Source organism: Lepus europaeus, chromosome 12, assembly GCF_033115175.1.
Source record: "Lepus europaeus isolate LE1 chromosome 12, mLepTim1.pri, whole genome shotgun sequence".
Classification (NCBI taxonomy): domain Eukaryota; kingdom Metazoa; phylum Chordata; class Mammalia; order Lagomorpha; family Leporidae; genus Lepus; species Lepus europaeus.
Window position 1 is genome coordinate 4205718 of NC_084838.1, and position 20586 is coordinate 4226303.

The 20586-nt window shown below is 61.7% G+C and overlaps 1 protein-coding gene across 2 annotated transcripts in view; it reads right to left on the bottom strand.

Annotated features, from left to right (window-relative positions):
• The window catches only part of LAMC3 (laminin subunit gamma 3), a 53326-nt gene that overhangs the window by 17568 nt on the left and 15172 nt on the right, over positions 1-20586 (bottom strand). For both annotated transcript variants that reach the window (XM_062206882.1, XM_062206881.1), the window contains exons 4-15: positions 19887-20053; positions 16688-16876; positions 16376-16493; positions 14829-14927; positions 12770-12906; positions 11128-11235; positions 8434-8614; positions 8144-8268; positions 7313-7537; positions 5449-5637; positions 1528-1773; positions 261-414 (exon numbers count right to left, since the gene is read on the bottom strand). In XM_062206882.1, the coding sequence (XP_062062866.1) occupies positions 261-414; positions 1528-1773; positions 5449-5637; positions 7313-7537; positions 8144-8268; positions 8434-8614; positions 11128-11235; positions 12770-12906; positions 14829-14927; positions 16376-16493; positions 16688-16876; positions 19887-20053 (1938 nt within the window). The remainder of the gene's footprint in view (positions 1-260; positions 415-1527; positions 1774-5448; positions 5638-7312; positions 7538-8143; positions 8269-8433; positions 8615-11127; positions 11236-12769; positions 12907-14828; positions 14928-16375; positions 16494-16687; positions 16877-19886; positions 20054-20586) is intronic.

The window sequence follows — 20586 nt, forward strand, 5'->3', positions numbered from 1 at the left end:
GGTCTCCACTGTCTGCCAAAGACGCCTGCCTACGGGGCTGCTGTGGCCAGAGCGGACACCAGTGACCGGCGGCCCCAGGGAGAGGAGCAGCGTCCACGTCACCTCCCTCCGGGCTGTTCCTGGCCTGCGGCCCGGGCTGCCGGGGCCCTGAGTCTGACGCCAAGTTTGTCCCCCTTGGTGAAGGGCACAGAGGACGTGGGATGACACACTCCAAACCCGGCCCCTCCCTGGAGGCTCTCCCGCAGCCCTGCCCCACCCACCTCCGGCAGCCGCTCCCGGGCTGGAGGCCGTAGAAGCCAGGGAGGCAGCGGCTGCAGTTTCGTCCAGACACGTGAGGCAGGCAGGGGCACTGGCCGGTCACGGGGTCGCAGGGCGTCTGCTTGCTGACTGAGCCCCCGGGGTTGCAGCTGCAGGCTGGGGTGAGAGCAGGAAAGGGTGGGGGGGTGGCGGCCATGCAGACCGTCCACTCAGTCTCTAGGTACCCGGTAGAGGCTGGGCTGCTGGGGCAGCCCCCAGAGAGGAATCGTTTTCAGCCCAGATTCCTGACCCCTGGCTGGCCAAAGGATCGGGGACGAGCTAACCTCAGCTCATTCTTGGCATCCCTGGAGAGGCAGCCCGGGACCATGGGGCAGCAGAGGTCAGAGACTGCTGGGGTCACCGGCAGGGCCCCAGTCACATGACCCCACTCGCCTGTCTGTCACGAGGGCGGAGTCTCACCCTCCGCCAGGGCTGTGTTCTCGAAGGGGCTGCGTACAGCAGGAGATGGGGGCTGGTGTGGTGGTGCGGAGGGGGAGGCCTCTGCCTGCAACGCTGCAGCCCCTGTCAGGGGCGGGTTCGAGGCCGGCTGCTCTACTTCCCGTCCAGCTCCCTGCTAACGCACCCGGGAAGGCAGCAGAGGACGCACCAAGTGCTTGGGCCCCTGCACCCACATGGGAGACCAGGATGGAGCTCCTGGCTCCTGGTTTTAGCCTGGCCCAGCCCAGCTGTTGCAGTCATTTGGGGAGCGAACCAGCCAAAGGAAGAGTTTTCTCTGTGTCTCTCCTTCTCTCCCCGTCACTCTGCCTTCCAAATAAATACGTCTTGGGGGAAAATGCTAGAGGTGAGTGGGGTGGCCGTGGTGCTGTGTGGGAAAGATTCTACAAAAAACCTCTTGTGCTAAGTCTGACTGTCTCCCCTGTGGGCCTTGGGGAGCCTTCCATGGGCTACTGGGCACCGTGGTCCCCTGAGCGGGGCCAGAGGGCAGCAGGAAGGGGGTCACCAGGAGCAGGTCGATGCTGGGGCAGCCTACGCGCAGCTGCAGAGTGCGAGGTGAGCCCCAGAGACCAAAGCAGGGAGAGAATCACAGGGTCAGAGCAGGAGAAAGGGGGCCTGGAGGAGAGGAGACCCTCGCACTTTCCAGACAAGGAGACAGAGAAGGGAGGGAACTCGCCCAAGGCTGCACAGCCCAGTAGAGGGGCCACCCCGCTGGGTCCTGAGCCAGAGCAGAGCCACTGCACCTGGCGCACAGCTCGGGGGGTGGGTACTCACGCGTGCATCTGTCCGCGGGCCGGGGGGCCAGGGCGTTCCCGTAGAAGCCCGCCTGGCAGCGCTCACAGCGGTCGCCCGTCGTGTTGTACAGGCAGCGCAGGCAGAGACCTGACAGCGGGTCACAGTTTCCTACGGCGTTGGGGTCCACGTTGCCGCTGCACTGGCATCGGCGGCAGGGCTGGGCCTGGCCAGAGCGCCCCAGCGGGTCCCCGTAAAAGCCATCGGCACAGATCTCACAGCGCCGCCCTGTGTGTGCAGAGAACACGTGGGCGGAAGGCGAAGGGACGTCCCCCAGTCCCCTAGCAGGGCAGAGCACGGGCTCCGGCCCTGGTCAGCCCTCGGCTGGATGGTGCGGTCTCAGGTGAGTCACCGTGCCTCTCTCAACCCTGGCTCCTCGCTGGTAAGCCAGACACCGGTAGCCAGTCCATGGACAAATTTGCGTTGAGTACAGGGCCTGGTGCGGGGTGGGGGTGTGGGTGTGGGTGGGGTATGGGGCACGGGAGGGGCTGTCATCAGCCTTCATCCTCATCACTGTCAGCTTCACCATCCTCATCAGCACCTGGTCACACCCTCCCCACCTCCACCAGCGTCACCCTCATCACCACACCACCTTCGGCAGTCGTCATCATCCTCACTATCTTGACCACACACACCCCCCCCACCTTGATCATCTTCCCGCCACCACCACGGTCTTGGTCACTGCCCCATCACTCCCGTCACCTCCCTCCTCGCTGGGGCCCCTTTGCCTCCTCTGCCCCGCCCCCAGCTCTGGGTCGCTCATCTCAGACTGCTGCCCTCACCTCCCGGCCCTCGGGTCATAGCGAGCCTTGGAGGAGGAGGTGGACGCGGCGGCTCTCAGAGGTCTGCTCTGGACACACGTGGGGCTCGGAAGAACATGCCTGTACTGCGTGCTCCACACAGGGTCACGACCCCTGCAGGCACACCCATCTCCCTCCGTCTACACCCAGGAAACGGGTCCCTGGGGGGAGCCGTGTCCTCTGGGGAGTGTCCTGCCCGCCTGCACCTGCTCGGCTCTCCTGATGTCCTGACACTGCCTCCACTGTCTGGCATGTACTGGCATGGACTCGCGGATTTTAACACCTGTATCATCACAAAAAACAGGTGCGGGCCCCCTGTGCCCGTCACACCCAGCAGTGCCAGCTGAGAGCCAGTTAACCGATCAGAGGGCCAAGTCCAGGGTGGAATGTCGGGGAGCCTGACGACATCAAGCTCGTGGAGACGACCCGGACACAAGCGGACAAACAGCGTGTCTGAGCGAGACGCCTGTCACGGCCCCAGAGAGACGGAGAGCACCGAGCAGTCACCGAGACCCAGAGGGAAGGGGGCTGTGTTCACGCCGACTTCCTGGGTGCTGAGCTTGGGGTGGGGCAAAGTCCGGGGGGCGGACGGGGGTGACAACCGCACACTGGGGAAACGCTCGACACTGACACGCTGACAGGGCCGCGTGAACTGCACCCTGGCGCTGGCGTGGCTACGATGGCCGGGTTTAGGTTGTACACTACATCACAATAAGATACTAATAATGCAACAATGGAGGCCATTGGTTTGTACATTTTCCATGATGAAATGCTGGGCTTGTGAATTTCTCCAAAAGCTGCTAAAAAAAGCCCGAAGTCTGGGACGGCTCGGATCTGGAAGCAGGAGTGAGGACTGGGGAGAGGCCTGGTGCATGTGTGTACGTGGGGTGTGTGTGTGTCTCTCTGTGTGTATGTGTGGTGTATGTTTGTGTGTACATGTGTGTGTACGTGTGTGGTGTCTGTATGTGGTATGGTATGTATGGATTGTATATGGTGTGTGTGGTATACATGTGTGTTGTGTGTATGGTGATGTGTGTGGTGTGTATGTATATGCATATATGGTGTGGTTAGTCTGTGTGTGGTGTACGTGTGGGGTATGTGTGGTATACGGTGTGTATGGTGTGTGTATGCATGTGTGTTTATGGTGTGGTGTGTGTGGTGTATGGTGTGTGTGGTGTGCGTGTATATGTGTGTATGTGCTATGTATAAATTGTATATGGTGTGTGGAGTGTATATGTGGGTTGTGTGTATGGTGGTGTGTGTGGTATACAGTGTGTGGTGTGTATGCATTGTGTATATGGTGTGGTGCATGTATATGTGTGTATGTGCTATGTACATTTAAGTATGTATGATGTGTGTATATGTGTGTATGTGCTATGTACGTATAAGTGTGTATGGTGTGTGTATGTGTGTATGTGGTATGTTCGTATAACTGTGTATGATGTGTATGTATGTGTGCATGCATATGTGTATATGGTGTGGGTGGTGTGTGGTGTGTGTGTATGTACACATATGTGTATATGGTGTGTGCATATGGTACAAATGTATAAGTGTGTACAGTGCGTGTATATGTGTGCATGCATATGTGTATATGGTGTGGTGTATGTGGTGTGTATGTATATGTGTGTATGTGGTATATATGTATAAATGTGTATGGTGTGCGTGTATGTGTGTGCATGTATGCATTTGTGTATATGGTGTGGTGTGTATATGTGTGTATAATGTGTGTGTGGTATGTATGTATAAGTGTGTATGGTGTGTGTATACATGTACATGCATATGTGTATATGGTGTGTGGTGTGTGTATGTGTGTATGTGGTATATATGTGTAAGTGTGTATGGTGTGCATGTATGTGTGTGCATGGTGGGTGTATACCTGTACATGCATATGTGTATACGGTGTGGTGTGTGTATGGTGTGTATGGTGTGCATGTATGTGTGTCTATGGTGGGTGTATACCTGTACATGCATATGTGTATATGGTGTGGTGTATGTGTGGGTGTATGGCGTGTGGTGTGTATATGTGTGTATGTGGTATGTATGGTGTGTATATATGTGTGCGTACATATGTGTATATGGTGAGGTGTATTGTGCATGTGGTATGTATCTATAAGTGTGTATGCTGCGTGTATACCTGTACATGCATATGTGTATATGGTGTGGTATGTGTATGGTGTGTATGGTGTGCGTGTATGTGTGTCTATGGTGGGTGTATACCTGTACATGCATATGTGTATACGGTGTGGTGTGTGTATGGTGTGTATGGTGTGCGTGTATGTGTGTCTATGGTGGGTGTATACCTGTACATGCATATGTGTATACGGTGTGGTGTGTGTATGGTGTGTATGGTGTGCGTGTATGTGTGTCTATGGTGGGTGTATACCTGAACATGCATATGTGTATATGGTGTGGTGTGTGTATGGTGTGTATGGTGTGCGTGTATGTGTGTGCATGGTGGGTGTATACCTGTACATGCATATGTGTATACGGTGTGGTGTGTGTATGGTGTGTATGGTGTGCATGTATGTGTGTGTCTATGGTGGGTGTATACTTGTACATGCATATGTGTATATGGTGTGGTGTGTGTATGGTGTGTATGGTGTGCGTGTATGTGTGTGCATGGTGGGTGTATACCTGTACATGCATATGTGTATACGGTGTGGAATGTGTGTGTGGTGTGTGTGCTACATGCACACCTGACTTCGGCCTCACATTCCACCTGACCTTTAGAAGCTGCGAGCTGCAGCTGAGGCGGCCTGTGGATTAACTGACCCGTCTGCCTGGGAAGATTTGCTATGCGCCGGACACCTTGCGCGAGGCTTCCCCGTCAGCCGCTGTCAGACTCTCCCGTGACCTTATCATGAGTGTGCGGTCCTGGGTTCCATCGTGCACCAGGCTCCATGGGCCAGGACCCACGGGGACATTTTCGAAGCTCACGGTGTTCAAGTTCTGCAGGTGACCCATGGCAGCCGGCGGCCCCGACTCTGGGACGTTGCCCTCTAAGCCGGGCTCTTGCCCATCTGCCACAGACACAGGCCCCACCCCCGCAGGAGGCCAGGGCAGAGGCGGGCGCGCTGGGCGCTGGTCTGCCCTAGCCACTCACCTCTCTGGCCTGGGGGGCAGTGGGTACACACCACCTCCCCACTCTCTGGGATGGTCGTGCACGCCGACTGGCCGGGGCACGGACAGGGCTGGCAGTCGTCGGCTTGGCCCCGGAAAGGGTTGCCATAGAAACCCAGCAAGCAGCGCTCACAGGACGGGCCCTCGGTGTGGTGGCCACACAGGCAGATCCCTGGGGGAGGGGGGAGAGACAAGCACCTGCTTACCACCTGCCGAGCTGACTCCCCACCCGGGAGACAGCAGGCACACTGGCCGGAGAAGTCTCAGAGCACATCCCAGCTGCCCGGGCACTGGGAAGCCCTTGGGGTGGAGATGAAGGGTCTGGGCCTGGAGCCAGCCCACACTGGGCTCACATCCTCCACTGAGGACCCGCGTGAACCTGGGCCAATCACCTGCCACTCCCACCCTTGAGCGCTCACCAGCAAGATGGGAGTAACAACTGACAGTGAGGGCTCTCATCAGGACTCAAGGCGCCTCGCACACATCCTGGTGCTCAGTTATTATTACTGCCGTTGCTGTTGTTTCCTTTCCCCAGGTGACATGGCCAGCTCATGCTCCCGACCTGCTTTTCTCTCCCCCTGCTCAGAGTCTGTGGTGCTTGGGAGGGAAACCCCGGCACCAGAGCCTGAGGGTGAGGCCGGGCCAAGGAGGAGTTAACCAGACCAGCACTCCGGGGGCCCCAGCAGCACCCAGCAGGGCTGAGGTGAGCAGGGAGGAAGGGTGGGAAGCCAGGGGTGGACAAGCAGGGCAGGAGTGGCAGCCGAGAGGCACCGCCCCTGCCTCGGCCCAGCCCCTGCGGGCTCATCACTCCTTGGGGTCTGCGAGACGGTGGCCCACTGTACAATGAGGACTTTACCGGAAGTGGCGGGGGGGCGGGGGCTCTAGGGGGATGACAGCTTGGGCTCCTTCCTCACTAGGGGACTTCTGGAGGTTGACGAGGCCTTATCTGGGCTGGATCAGTGATGGCTTCCACGGACACCCCACGTATTGCATGAACCAGAGATCCCACCTGCTCCAGGCTTCCTGGCGTGGGAGTGGAGGGAGCCTTCTGTCCAGCACCCCCTCCAGCACCCGGCTGTGTGACCTTGAGCCAGGCCCCTCTACAGGTGAGGACTACTGGTGGGAGGTGCAGCTCTGCCACCTACTGGCTGTGCTGGTGCCCTGCACCTTAGCTCCCCGGCCATTCAAAAGGGACAGCCATGGCCCCGGGGGCGTCCGTAACTGCTCAGCCATGGGAGAACCCAAGGGCGCTGTTTTCCCATTGCCAGCATTCCTGGAAAGGAGGCACTGTCGTGACCTGCACCTCCCAGGTGAAGCCGCTCGGCTCTCCCACCCAGCAGGCTGCCTGGGCCTCTCGGGACACACACCTTTCTCATCTAGAGGAGGACGTGGGCTCAGGCAGGGAAGTGACCTTGCGGAAGCCACGAGCCACTGAGAGGTGAAGGGTGGCGGGCGTGTGGCCTGGGTCGACACTTCCGTGCCGCTGTCACCTGTGTGGCCCTCCCGAGAGCCCACGTGCCGCCTCCTGCCAGGTTACGCCTCCGTCCGTCTTTCCAGCATCCCTGCCCGGCAGGGAGCCCCTCCGATCTTTCCGTGGTCCTCACTGGGAGGAGGTGGCTCAGTGCAGACGGGAAGCCACCTGGGCAGGCGGCCTGCTGAGCTCCCTGGCACAGAGCCTCGTGCTTAACTACGTCCCCGTTACTGCTTTCACTAGAGTACGAGCTGGCCAGGCAGCAGCGTGAGGACAGCCCGGCGCCTGCACGCCCACAGCCTGGCCAGGTGCCCAGCGCCAGACTGGCTCTCCGCTTCCTGTGCCAGGCCTTAGGATGGGGCGTCAGCAGACTCACCTGTGTCGGGGTCACAGGAGCCGTGCCGGTTACAGGTGCAGGGGACACAGCTGGCGTAGGGACCACCTTGTGGAGTCTCCCTCTTGTAGCCTGGGGCACAGGATTCACAGAACTGGCCTGTGTACCCCTGGGGACACGTGCAAGTCTCCACCCAGGAGGCTGCGGGGAAGGGCCCGCGCTGGGGCTGGGCTGACGTGAGCCGGACCTCAGCCAGGAGCACCTGGCCTGCACAGGGGGAACGAGAGGGAGACAGTGGCAGTGTAAGGACCAAGTATCTTTAAAAAAAATTCATTTGTTCCAGAGGGGGAGAGAGACAGAGAGAGATCTTCCACACACTGGTTTGCTCCCCAAATGGAATTAATGGCCAGGGCTGGGCCAAGCCAAAATCAGGAGCCAGGAGCTCCATCCAGGTCTCCCATGTGGGTGGCAGGGGACCAAACACCTGGGCCATCCTCCACTGCTTCCCCCAGGCCACCAGCAGGGAGCTGGATCGGAAGTGGAGCAGCCGGGATGTGGCGCCCATATAGGATGCTGGCATCACAGGCGGTGGTTCTACCTGCTTTGCCAAAATGCCAGCCCTAAATATCTTTTTTTTTTTTTAAAGTTAAATCAAGGGACCTGTGTTGTTAACACACAGCTTGCAAAAGTGGAGCAGCCGGGTCTCGAACTGGTGCCCAAGTAGGATGCCAGAGCTACAGGCAATGGCTTTACCTGCTGTACCACAGCCCCAGCCCCTTCGTATTTTAAAATTGTGTGGAGTGGATTATCACCAGGCACTGCACCAGGAGCCCAGCCCAGCGCCAGCCCGGGGCAGCCTGTGCCAGTACTGACCAGAGAGCTGGGGGCGTGGAGCTGTGACGTTGGCCTGGATGCGCAGAGCGGTCAGGTTGGCCAGGAGCCGCTGGAAGTGGAAGGCGGGCAGCGGAGGGTGCGTGTCCTCAGAAGACTCCTGTAACCTAGAGGAGGAGAAGCGGGCGACGCAAGAAAAACCTGAGCCGGGACAGTGGTGCCGGAGCCCGGGACCCCACCGCAGCCCCCAGACCACAGAGCGGGGTCTGGCCGTGCCCTGCCCTCGGGGACCACCCCGACTCCCACCGCTCAGGACAGGGGCGGACACTCACAGGAACCTGAGCTGTGCCTCCCCTGGCTGCCCAGCATCCAGGGAGGGCCTCAGAGACAAGGCCAGGCCCGCCCCTTCCAGACTCAGCTGCATGGCGGGTGGGGGGGCACCCCCGGAGGACACGTGCAAGGTCAGCGTGAGGGGCTGCCCGTAGCTGAGCCGCTGGTCTCCCAGGAACTGCCCTGCGGGGGAGAGAAGGCTTGCTCAGGGCTCGATTCTATTGGCAATCAGACATCGAAGCGAGATAAAACCACAGCACGTGGGGCATCCAGACAGCGCAGGTGGCCCAGCCCGGCCTGGCGTCATGGGCGTGAGACCCGTGGGGTCACATGGGGCCCTTGGCTCTCGACTTTATGCTCTGCCGTCCCAGTCTCAGGCTCTCCATTATTGCATCCTGGAGCTGGGATTTTGTGGGTGACATGTGCCAGGTTGTGGGGTCCATACGTGAGTGGAAGAAACACATGGGGGGAGGGGGTTTGTGTGACCACAGGGCACGGAAGTCCCGTGGCCGCCGTGTGCAGATGCTCAGCGAGACCCACGGCAAACTGGAGGTGCAGGAGCCACTTCCACGGCGGGGGGAGCAGAGCGGCTGGCCGGCCCCAGCCAGGCTTTTCCTGCAAATCAGAACTTGCTTCCAACGTGGGGAGAAGGCCACGGAGACCTGAGACAGGGGAATGACCCAGGGGCCCCTTCCGGCCCTGCTTCCTCCTGTCATTTCCCTGGCCGGGGTGAACACCCCAGAACTCGAAATGCTACAAAATCTGAATTTTCTGAGTTACCGACAAGACACCAGGAGTGGAAAAATTCACATCCTGCAACTTGGTTTCATGCAGAAAGTTATTACACACCCTTGCCTATAGGTGGCGTCTGCGTCCCCACACCAGGGTGCCAGGGTGGGATGCCAGGCCCCGGCTCCTGACCCCAGCTTCCGGAAGGCAGAGGTCATGGCTCAAGTGACCGGGCCCCCGCCACCCATGTGGGAGACCTGGAGGAGTTCCCAGCTCCTGGCTTTGGCTCAGCCCAGCCCTGGCCGAGGCGGGCATCCGAGAAGTGGAGCCAGGGGGATGGAAGCTCTCTGCGTGTTTTTATGTCTCTCAAACAATAAATAAAAATTTAAATCTGTTCAAATTAAATAAAATTACCTTCAGGCTATGTTTCTGAGGAACCTACGAAACACAGCTGAATTTCCTGTTTAGACTTGGATCTGATCCCCAGGACATCTCGTAAGGAGCAGGCAAATATTCCCAAGTCTAGAAAAATTCAGATCCCCAACACTTCTGCCCCAGCATTTTGGGTACGGGTGACCGGGCCTGTGTTCGCTGACCATTCAGGCCGGAAATCGGGGCTGGCGAGGCCACCACGGCCCCCTTGTCCCGCGGGCCGTGTGCCCAGAGGCGGGCAGGGGTGGGACGTGGGCCCGTGAGCAGGAGGTGTGCGGATGAAGCCGTGAACAAGCCCCTGCGCTCGCTCTGCGCTGCGCGGTGCCGCCGCTGTTCTGATGAGAACAAAATGCACATTTGTGTTCGAGCTGGCAAAAGCCACTGTGTCATTTCTGTGATCCTCCCATCCGAGCAAAACGCTCCGATATGTGCCTCGGTATGAAAACGAAGTGCTAGTCATTTAAAATTCTAATTTTTCCTTACCTAGAATGACATCAATATCAATAAAAAAACCACCAAGCCTAGCTTGTACTCAAACTGGGGCTTGGGGAGGGACTCAAACAAGACACCCACACTCTGCCTGTGCCCCCAGAGTACTCACCAGCGTACGCCCGTCCCCCTTCGCACACTCGCTGGCACGGAGACGACTGGGCAGACCCTGGGTTATTTCCTACAGCCTCCCGCACCTGAACCCCCCACCCCCACCCCGTGCCCCTGCGACAACGCTCAGGGGCACCGACACCCCCATTCCCCCAGCATGGGGTCCACAAGCCTTTGCAGCCTGCGCACAGAATCCTGCCAGTGCACCTGCTGTGGGGGGGGCGTGAGCCCCTCTAACTCCAGGAGCCCTCATCACCCCTCCTGTGAGCAGCAGGGGCGAAGCCCGACTCCCCCGCCTGCCCTCACCTCACGGCTGCCCAGGGAGGAGCCAGACAGGCTGGTCAGTGCTCCCCAAATCTGGTCACAGCAGAGCCAAGGACGGCCCCAGGCTCCCAGCTCAGGGTCTGGGAGACCAGAGTGCCCCTAACTGGGGAGAGGGCTCAGGGTAACAGAGAACATCCTTCCTTCTGCAGGAATCCCAGGGCCCTGGGCAGGGGCTGGTGGGAAACACACAGGGGCCACCTGGGGCCTCACAGTGGCCATGGGCTCTGGGACACCTGCTCCTGCCCATAGGGCCAGGGGTGAGGGCAGAGCAGAGGCCCCCAGAGCCAACCTCGTCCCAGCCCAGCAGCCTGGGACATCACGGTGCAGGGGGACATGAGGGGGAAGGCAGCTGGGGGAGGTTACCAAGGGTCAGCCAGCTGCGCCCACCACAACCACAAGGGCCCTGGGAAGCCGGGACCCGGGGGATGGGACGGGAGAGACTCATCCGCCAAGGAGCGAGAGGCCAGCATGGGAACTGTCCCTGGAGCCTCCTCCATGGGCACAGGACCCTCCTACGCCTTGACCTCAGCCCACGAGGCTCACTTCAGGCCATTCCCAGGAGCAGCTGCAGGGAGCCCCCCGGGGTCCGCCCTGCCAGGGCCAGCAGGTACCTGGTGCCATGAGCTCCTCCTCTTCCAGGCTCAGCAGGACGCCCTGCGGGCTCCATCGCGGGGGGCGCTCTGGGCCTCCCACACGCCTGCTCCGCCAGCCCTTGGCTCCTGGACAGTGGGAACAGACACGCACCGGTCAGCTGAAGGCTCCGGGGGTGCCACAGGGCGACAGGTCCAGCAGGGAGCCCCGGCAAAGGGAAGCTCCCAGCAGGTCCCTGCTGCAGGGCCCACCTGCCCTGTCGGTGGGCGTGGGAGGCCAGCATGAGGACACAGCCCAGAGACCCCCAACACAGGGCGGGGGGCTTGGGACAGCAGGGCCACCCCTAACCACACTGGACTCCACCTGGGCCTCAGGGAACCTTCCCATCTGTGAGCCCAGCAGACCTGACCGTCCAGGTCCGTGTGTCACCCAGGCAAGCCACAGGCCAGCAAGGGGCCGAGCCGGGGTGGGAACTGGGGCCTGCCAGACCCCAGGTAGGTCGCCTAAGCTCTCCAAAGCCAGCTCCTCATATGTAAAATGAGGGCAGCAAAGTGCTTATGGCCCAGCGAGCGGCTCTCGACGTCGGCCTAGAGCCCCGTCCCAGGCCCTCTCCCAGGTCTGGAAGGCCACCCTGTCTTCCAGCAGACACTAAGGGGCCGTCTGCATTTTTCTCTTTCTCAGGTGCAGTGTGGGAATTGGCTGGTTTCCTGCAAGCCAGACCCGAGAGCCACCTGCAACCATGAGAAACCACGGCATGCATCTCACAAAGTAGGCGCTGCCGAACGAACTTATGACGTCATAGGTTCACGACAGCGGCTTAAAAACGGCCTAACAAGTATTCTCAGATCACTCAGCTCCCACCTCGGACACAGCAGCTGTCTGCATAAACAACTCACAAAATAAAAGCACTCTGGGGTCCTCCCAGGGGCATTAGGGGGTGCAGAGACTAAGAGGCCTGAGGGCCGAGGGCAGCTGTGAGATAAGGGAGATGACGTCACTAAGCGCCAAGGCCAGGGCGCTGGAAACGTGCGCCCGCCTGGCCCTGCCAAGCCGGCTCCTCGCAAGCGGCCGCCCAGCCGCCCAGCCGTCCAGCCGTCCATCCGTCCAGCGCGCACGCCTCCCATCCCGCGTTCTGCACGGCGTCCAGCAGAGGGCGCGCTGCTCCCGCATCTGGGGGCGCTCCCCAGCCGGCACCGTGGGGTGCTCTGACTCAGCACAGGGCTCAGCACCCGGCTGCTCACCCTCTCACAGGTGCGGCCGTGCCACCTGCTGCCAGGACAAGGCCAGAGGCCCGCACTGCTGGGAAGCGGACAGGCAAGGCACACTCTGAGTTCTGTGCCTTCCAGCAAGGGCCCCTCCTTAGCCTGGGCCCCTTGCCTCATCTGTAAAATGGGAGAGTTCCTGCCCAGTGAGTTTCCCTGCCTGGGAGGAGCTCAGCACAGCACCTGGTACACAGCAGGTGGTTGATAAATGCAGGCCATGAGACTGAGCCCTGATCTACAGCCTTCAGAGCCACTGAGGGAGACGGGTCTCAGGACGACTGCAAATGCCAGGCTCCAGGAGTGTCACACCTAGTCCCCCCCCCCCCAACACCCACCCACCATCTCCCTAGTCAGGGCCAGCAGCGGCCCCCGGAGGCAGCTGCGGGGGCATCTCTCTTACCCTGGCGGAAGTCGGACAGGATGTGGTGCACCTGGAACCCGGCGCTGGCCGCACACACCTTGGAGTGGCCGTAGCAGAAGCAGCTGCTACAGCCGGCGGGGTTGTGGGGCTGCAGGTTAAACGTGCCGGGCCGGCATCTGCAAGGGAGGCGGGGCACGCTCATGAGGGCCACAGGAGCCACCAGGAGGGGGCCCCCGGGGAGCCCAGATCCTGGGTTACAGGAGAGCTGCAGAGACGGTAGAGAGCGCCCGGATCCACTCCTCAGGTTCCCTCGATGCCCACGGGACACAAAGCAGACGTCGGTCCCCGGCACCTAACTCCAGGCTGCGCTGGGAGCCCTGCTCTCTGTCCCCGAGTGCCCACCGGGACGTGGTGCCACACTTGGCCACGTCTGTCTCCCACAGCCCCCGACGCCCTGGGCACTTTGCAGGAGCCGGTCTGGTATCTGTTAGAACGCTCTCGCGAGCGGAGGCTGGGGTTGGGGTTTAGGGGAGAAACACTCTGTGGTGAAGTCCCCCTCTCATCAATCACACGGGGGGCAGGGCGGGGGTCCCCAAAGCCCAGGTGATGCCTGTGGGCGTGTTAAGGTGTGGTCTGCCGGGGTCTCTCCGGGTAGTCACCGGGTTCAAGGCCCTAGAAGGGAGCTCCGAAATCCAGCCCCCACACAAGACAGGAACGATGCTCCCTCTGCGAGGGGCGGGGGTCCTAAGAGCTGTGTTTAACCCCTCACAGAACAGGAGCCGGGAGGGGAGGCAAACACCCCGCCCCTCCCTAAGACCCTGCCCACAAAGCAGGGGTCTGCGGGCTCATGCCCGGCTCAGTGAGGATCCTGCAGGCAGACAGCCCCGCCCCTCGCTCTGTTCATGGCAGGACGGACTTGTGGGGGTGGGGGGAGGGGGTATTTATTCTCGGGGTCGTAACTGTGTCCTGCTGTCCCCGATTTCGCTGCTCGGACCATTCCAGCTTGGGGAGCCCTGTGGGGCCGGGGTCAGCACCGCGCCCTCGTGGCCCAGCCCGGCCCTGCTGGGGTTGTGTCTGTCGTGGCTGCCATGGATGTTCCGGGCTCAGCTTGTCCGTCCCCTGCCCTGCCCTGGAAACAGCCCGACCTCCCGGCAGCTGCGGGGACGCAGGGGGACAAAGGCAAGTCCCAGGTACTGCGGGGACCCGGTGCACAGTCTGGTTTGTAGAAGCCCAGCGACTCCGGACGAGAGCTCCACACCAAGCCCTCCTGGAGCCCAAGTGGGCACACAGAGGCTCCACAGAAGGATCTGCCCAGGTCCCCAGACGAGGAAGGCTCCCAGGTGCTCGACCCTGGCTCTGCTCTGCCTCCTCACGAGCAGGGAGGGACAAGTGTGATCGCACTCCACTAGCGATGTCTGCATGGGCGTGAAGTGGGAAGGGTGATAGCACTCCATTAGTGATGTCTGCCATGGGTGTGAAGTGTGGGGTGTGATTGCACTCCACCTGCAATGTCTGCTGTGGGTGTCAAGTGGGGTGTGTGATCGCACTCCACTAGCAATGTCTGCCATGGGTGTGAAGTAGGGGTGGTGTGACTGCTCCATTAGTGATGTCTGCCATGCGTGTGAAGTGGGAGGGGTGATAGCACTCCATTAGTGATATCTGCCATGGGCGTGAAGTGGGGTGTGTGATCGCACTCCACTAGTGATGTCTGCCGTGGGTGGGTGTGAAGTGGGTGTGTGTGATAGCACTCCATTAGCGATGTTTGCCAAGGGTGTGAAGTGGGGGTGTGACAGTGCTCCATTAGTGATGTCTGCATGGGTGTGAAGTGGGGGTGTGACAGTGCCCCATTACTGAGAAAGGGGAGAGCTGTGGTACACATACCATGTCTTTGCTCTCCCCAGGTCAGATGGTCCCCCCATCCTTTCTGGCTAAGAAAGATGTATTTTCTTGATTTGGGAGCCATCCGTGGTGGGGTGAACCCACAGACAGTGCCGGAAGCCCTGGCACAGCTTCCTGGAAGTGGATCCATGTGGGGTCCTGGGGAGGGGACTGTGGCCCCGATACCCCCAGCTCCACCCCGGCACATCAGCTCACCCACCTGTCACACAGGCTGCCTTCCACATTCTCTTTGCAGGGGCAACGCCCACTGCGAGGGTCACAGGTGCCCAGGCTGCCGGCTGCATCGCAGGTGCAGGGTCTGGGGAGAGACAGGACGAGAGGGAACGCAAGCAACAAATTACTCCAGAGTGGGGGCGGCCATCCTGGGTGGAGGCTGACCCGAGAGCCTGCCCTCACCTCGCTCTTCCCACCTTGCCCAGGGAGCTGTCTGCCCACCGCGGGCACAGAGCGCCCTCTGCTGGCCCAGGCTCCTCCACACACTGCCCCTTCCGCCAGCCACTCAGCAGTCTGATGAGCCCTGGTCCCGCCGTCCAGTGAGGAGGCAGACACCCAGGCGGCGCTGTGCTGCGGCACGTGCAATGGGAGATGCACAAGAGGCTACGGCGGCACCGGGGGGCATCTGACACCGCCAAAGCCAGGGTGCAGGTGACCTGTGGTGGGGGCACCTCTGCCAAGGACAGCAGGAAGAGGAGGAGCTTGCCAGACACCGGGCTGGGGGTGGGGGGATGCTCCCACTAGGAAGAATGGAAGGTATAGAGGCCCAGAGGCCAGGGAGGCCCCAGGGAGCTGCCCGCGTGTCCGTGCATCCTCGCTGGACGGCTGACCCGTGAGGGCGGCCCTGGGGAGGCGGCCAGCTCCCCATGGAACGGTCAGTTTTGTGCCCAAAACCACTGAATGTTTCGCAAGGAACCAGACTCCAACCCCACCCCGACACAACCCCACTGCCTTGAGATGCAAGGCTGTTGTTATTAACCAAAGCCAAGTTCGTTTCACAGCGCTTCCTCTGAACTCGTGAGAGCTTTATTTTTTGGATGGCTGTGTATCCTCCCTGGCAAGAGAGGGCAACTGTGTTAGACCCTGCCTCTACGGTCCACGCCCTGGTCCGGTCCGGCCCTGCCCGGCTCTCTCACCCTGGCCACTCCAGCGGGAGCCAGAGACTCGGGTCCACAACTCGGGCCCTTCCTGCTCAGCCTCCCCGGCACCAGCCCATTGCCCACCCCCAGCCCAGACGCCGGGAGCAGAACCCCGAAGGCAGCTCCTCAGCCTTGCACGGGGCCCTGGCGTCTGCCTGGGCCCCCGCCCCTCCGTGGCCTCCTCCTGCTGCAGCCCCCTCCTATGTCACGGCGGGCTCCCCCTCTGCACACCCACCCGCCCTGCCCACAGGTGCCAAGCCTCAGCTTGCATTGGCCTCTGAGCCCTCGCCATACCCTTCCCCACTTCCACACTGTTCCCTCCATTCCTCCCTTCTCTCCTGCCAGCCTCACTCATCAGGTCTCCGTGCCTCCTCCAGGAAGCCTGCCCTCCACCCTGAGACCCACTAGCCTTGCGCTGGACTCGGCACCCCATCTCATAATTGTGTTTATGCCTCTCCCTTCCGCAGGCCGTGGGAGCGCCTGGTCCTCACCAGGATGGCGTGCGGGAGCTGCAGACGGGGAGGAGGGAGCACCAGCCACCGTCCCCTCCCTCCTGCTTCCCGGGGTCCAGCCCAGCACTGGCCACCCGCACCCACTCCTGCACAGCCCTCACCTGCAGCCTCCCTCGCTGAGCGAGTGGAACCCAGGCAGGCAGCGGTCGCACTTCCAGCCGGTCACGGTGGGTCTGCAGGTGCAGGAGCCCTCGGCGTCACACTGGAGGCTCAGGGAGCCTGCGGGGGCAAGGGGACGGCGCTGTGGAGGCTGGGACAGGGCAGGGCAGGGCAGGACAGGGGGCCCCGCTAACCTACTGGGTGGCAGTCACAGGGCAGGGCGGGGCCGCTCACCTGCCGGGTGGCAGTCACAGGGCAGGGCGGGGCCACTCACCTGCCGGGTGGCAGTCACAGGGCAGGGCGGGGCCGCTCACCTGCCGGGTGGCAGTCACAGGGCTGGCACGGGGCCCGCTGGTCCCAGCGGTAGAAGTTCTCCTGGCAGTGTTCGCAGTGTGGCCCGGCCGTGTGGCCACGGCAGTTGCGGCAGCGCCCGCCGTGGCCCGTGCTGCGGAAGAGCTCACGGTCGAAGGTGCATTCCTCAGAGCGGCCGCTACAGTTACAGGCTGTGGGCGGGAGGCGGGGAGGATGCGTGAGTGGCTCAGGGCCGTGGTGAAGAGGGGAAGCTGTGCCAGCCAGCCTCTCTGTGCCGAGTGAGCAGGTAGCAGGAAGAAGGGTGAGATCACAGTCCAAGGTGGCGTTCAGGCCAAGCTTGATCAAGGCTACAGAGACCAACTGATTGATTTTCTAAAATGGGACACTTTTTTTTTTAATTTTTTTTTTTTTTGACAGGCAGAGTGGACAGAGAGAGAGAGAGACAGAGAGAAAGGTCTTCCTTTACCATTGGTTCACCCTCCAGTGGCCGCCACGGCCGGTATGCTGCAATCGGTGCACCGTGCTGATCCGAAGCCAGGAGCCAGGTGCTTCTCCTGGTCTCCCATGCGAGTGCAGGGCCCAAGGACTTGGGCCATCCTCCACTGCACTCCCTGGCCACAGCAGAGAGCTGGCCTGGAAGAGGAGCAGCCGGGACAGAATCCAGCGCCCCGACTGGGACTAGAACCCGGTGTGCCGACACCGCAAGGCGGAGGATTAGCCTAGTGAGCCGTGGTGCTGGCCAAAACGGGACACTCTTAAGAGCAAGAGGAGGACCGTTAATAATGAGACCAAAACAGCAGGTGGGTGGAGCCGGCGCTGTGGTGAAGCGGGTAAAGCCACCACCTGCAGTGCCAGCATCCGTATGGGCACTGGTTTGAGTCCCGGCTGCTCCACTTCCCATCCAGCTCTCTGCTGTGGCCTGGGAAAGCAGTGGAAGATGGCCCAAGTGCTTGGGCCCCTGCACCTATGCTCCTGGCTCCTGGTTTTGGACTGGCCCGGCTCCGGCTGTTGTGGCCATTTGGGGAGTGAACCAGTGGATGGAAGACCTCTCTCCCTCTGTAACTCTGCCTTCCAAACAAATCTTTTTTTTTTTTTTTTTGAGTGGGTTTTTAAAAATGATGCATTTATTTATTTGAGAAGTAGTGTTACAGAGAGACAGAGAAAGGTCTTCCATCCACTGGTTCACTCCCCAAATGACCACAATGGCCGGGGCTGGGCCAATCCAAAGCCAGGAGCCAGGAGTTTCTTCCAGGTCTCCCATGCAGGGGCAGGGGCCCAAGGACCTGGGCCATCCTCCACTGCTTTCCCAGGCCATAGCAGAGAGCTGGATTGGAAGAGGAGAAGCTGGGACATGAACTGGCTCCCATATGGGATGCTGGCACTGCAGGCAGAGGCTTAGCCCACTATGCCACAGTGCCAGTCCCATAAATAAATCTTAAAAATAAACAGCAGTCACTAACCCTTGTTATAAAACAAACAGGCCCAGCAGGCCCAGGCGGGACCACGGCAGGCAAACCGGTCCAAGCAGTGACCTGGTCACAGATGGCAGAGCGGCCGAAGCATCAGTGTGGCTCACTCCAAAACCACACATGTGGACCCCTCGTGTCACGGTCATAGTGACTGCTCGCCCGTGACCGTGGGTTCACTCGGGCACACGGGGAACGCCAGGCCGCCTCGTGTCATGAAGCCACTCATCCATCCACACAAAACCCCGGCCCAGCAGGCAGGAGGGCTGCGCCCAAGCAGGCATGGGCCTGGCTGCGGCCCTCGTGCCGCCCTCCATGTGAGAGGCCAGATGGCCGCTCGCGCCAACCCCAGGGCGCGGGGCTATAAGCAGAGGGGCCCTGCCAGCGCACTGCAGGGAGTCGGGGCTGCGAGGGGCCTGGGGGCTGAACAGGAGCAGGGAGGGTGTCGCAGGCAGGACAGGATGCCCAGGCTGGCTTGGCGTGTGCCGGAGGCCAGCGAGAGCAGGGAGGAGCATGGTGGGCAGTGCAGCGGCAGGTGCGGTGCAGGGGGCAGCTGTGGAGCCAGAGGCCGCGCCCCCATGACCCTCAGCCCGGAGGGAGGGGAGGGTCTCCGCATGGGTGGGTGGAGGCGAGGGAGTCTGTGCTTGGGCTGCAGGCAGGGGCTGGGAGAGGGGCCCTGCAGGCACCCAGGAGGGGTGATGGGGCCAGGACCAAGGCCCTGAGATCCAGGGGCTGCAGGGAGTTGGCTGAGGGGGGACTCAGGGCTGGGGGCTGCCCGGGCTCAGCCGCGTGGTCAGACGAGAAGTCCCTGCTTCTAGGCTGTGGCACAGATGGGACCACAGGTCACAGAGATGACACGGCGCGAGAAGCAGTCTGGCCGTCCACGGAGACAGCCACGGGTCCCCGGCACACGAGCCAGCGTGGCTTCCACTGCCCAGCAGACACTCCCGGGAGGAGCGGGCCAGCCAGAGCAGCAGGAACCCATTAGGGCCTGGTGGCCCCGGGGCAGCTCCTGCAGCCCCGGCCCACAGAACAGGCTGTCCCTGCCCCGCCCGGGCTCTAAGGGACAGCAGGGCCCGGGGACCAAGCTTGCGTGTGAAGATGCTGTTCCTGCCAGCTGCGGCAGCGCCAGCCGGCCCTGGTGCTCGGCGACAGTGGCTATGCGTGCGGGGCCTGCCGCGAGGCATATGGCTGTCTGGGGGGACCCAGGCGGGACGGGGGCAGCTGGGAGGGACGGCGGGGATCCCCGCTCTCAGCCCCACGTCGGTCCCTGGAGAGGGAATGGCGGCACCGTCCCTGGCTCCCTGCTTGCTGAGGTTAGGCGGTCACGGCCACATCCCACAGGGGACCGCGACATCAAAGAGCTGTGGGGGGCTTGCGGGCGAGGCGGGGGGGCAGGGCAGCACCCCCGTGGACACGCAGCAGCCTGGCTTCAATTAGCAGTTGGGGCTGGAGCCGTGAACACAATGGGGGCCTTCCCGATCCTCCCACCGCGGGCGCCTCGCTGGGCAGACTTGGGCTGGGGAGCCATCTAGGGGAGGGAAGGATTGAGGCCCAAACGCCTCCCCCCCCCCACTCCAGGCCCCCTTCGGCTCTTCTTCATCTCACAGCAGCACAGGGACCCCCAGCTGCCCGCCAGGCCCACCCAGGAGCAGCCCCCCTGCCAGGTCTGGGGGGGTTTGTTCCCTGGACTGGCGCCAGCAGCCTCTGGTCCCCGATGCCCCAGGCCACTCACGCAGACACTCGTGGGCGGCCTCGGCCGTGCCCCGCGCCCACGGGCGGTCCTGGAAGAAAGGCAGGCAGCGCTCGCAGTCCGGCCCGGTGGTGTTGTGCTGACAGCGGCAGGCCAGCTGGCCAGTGGCATCGGGGCCGCACGCGCTGGCGTGCCCGTTGCATTTGCACCTGGGAAAGAAATGAGGGAGAGCTGGAGACTGCAGTGGGGGGAGGGGCAGGTGCGGCAGCCCTGTGTGCAGGTGTGGGCCCAAGTCCTCCACTGAACACCTGCTATGCACGTGTCAGGGAGCCAACCGCACTGGGCCCATTCCACAGATGGAGGAACTGAGGCAGGGAGAGGCTGCCTAATGCCCACCCACGGGCAAGAGGGACCCAGGACAGGTCAGGGTCTCCCTGGCAGAGGGTGGGCTGCAGGTCCCAGGGAAGTGGCGTGGGGGGCCAGGGAGGTCACCTTATCCCCTCTCCTTGCACTGCTCCTAGAAGGGTCAGAAGGAAGTCCCCCAACCTGCAAGGGGACAGCTCCTGGACCCCCTTAAATCCCACACCAGTCTGTCCTCGACAGCAGCCCTGGCCCGTGTCCCCACACCATGTACAGGAGGCAGGAATCACACGGGAACAGAGGCGCCCAGCGAGCCACGTGGAGAACTCGCCAGGGAGGACCCCGCGTGGCCATCACCCCCAGCCTGCCCCGAGTGACCAGA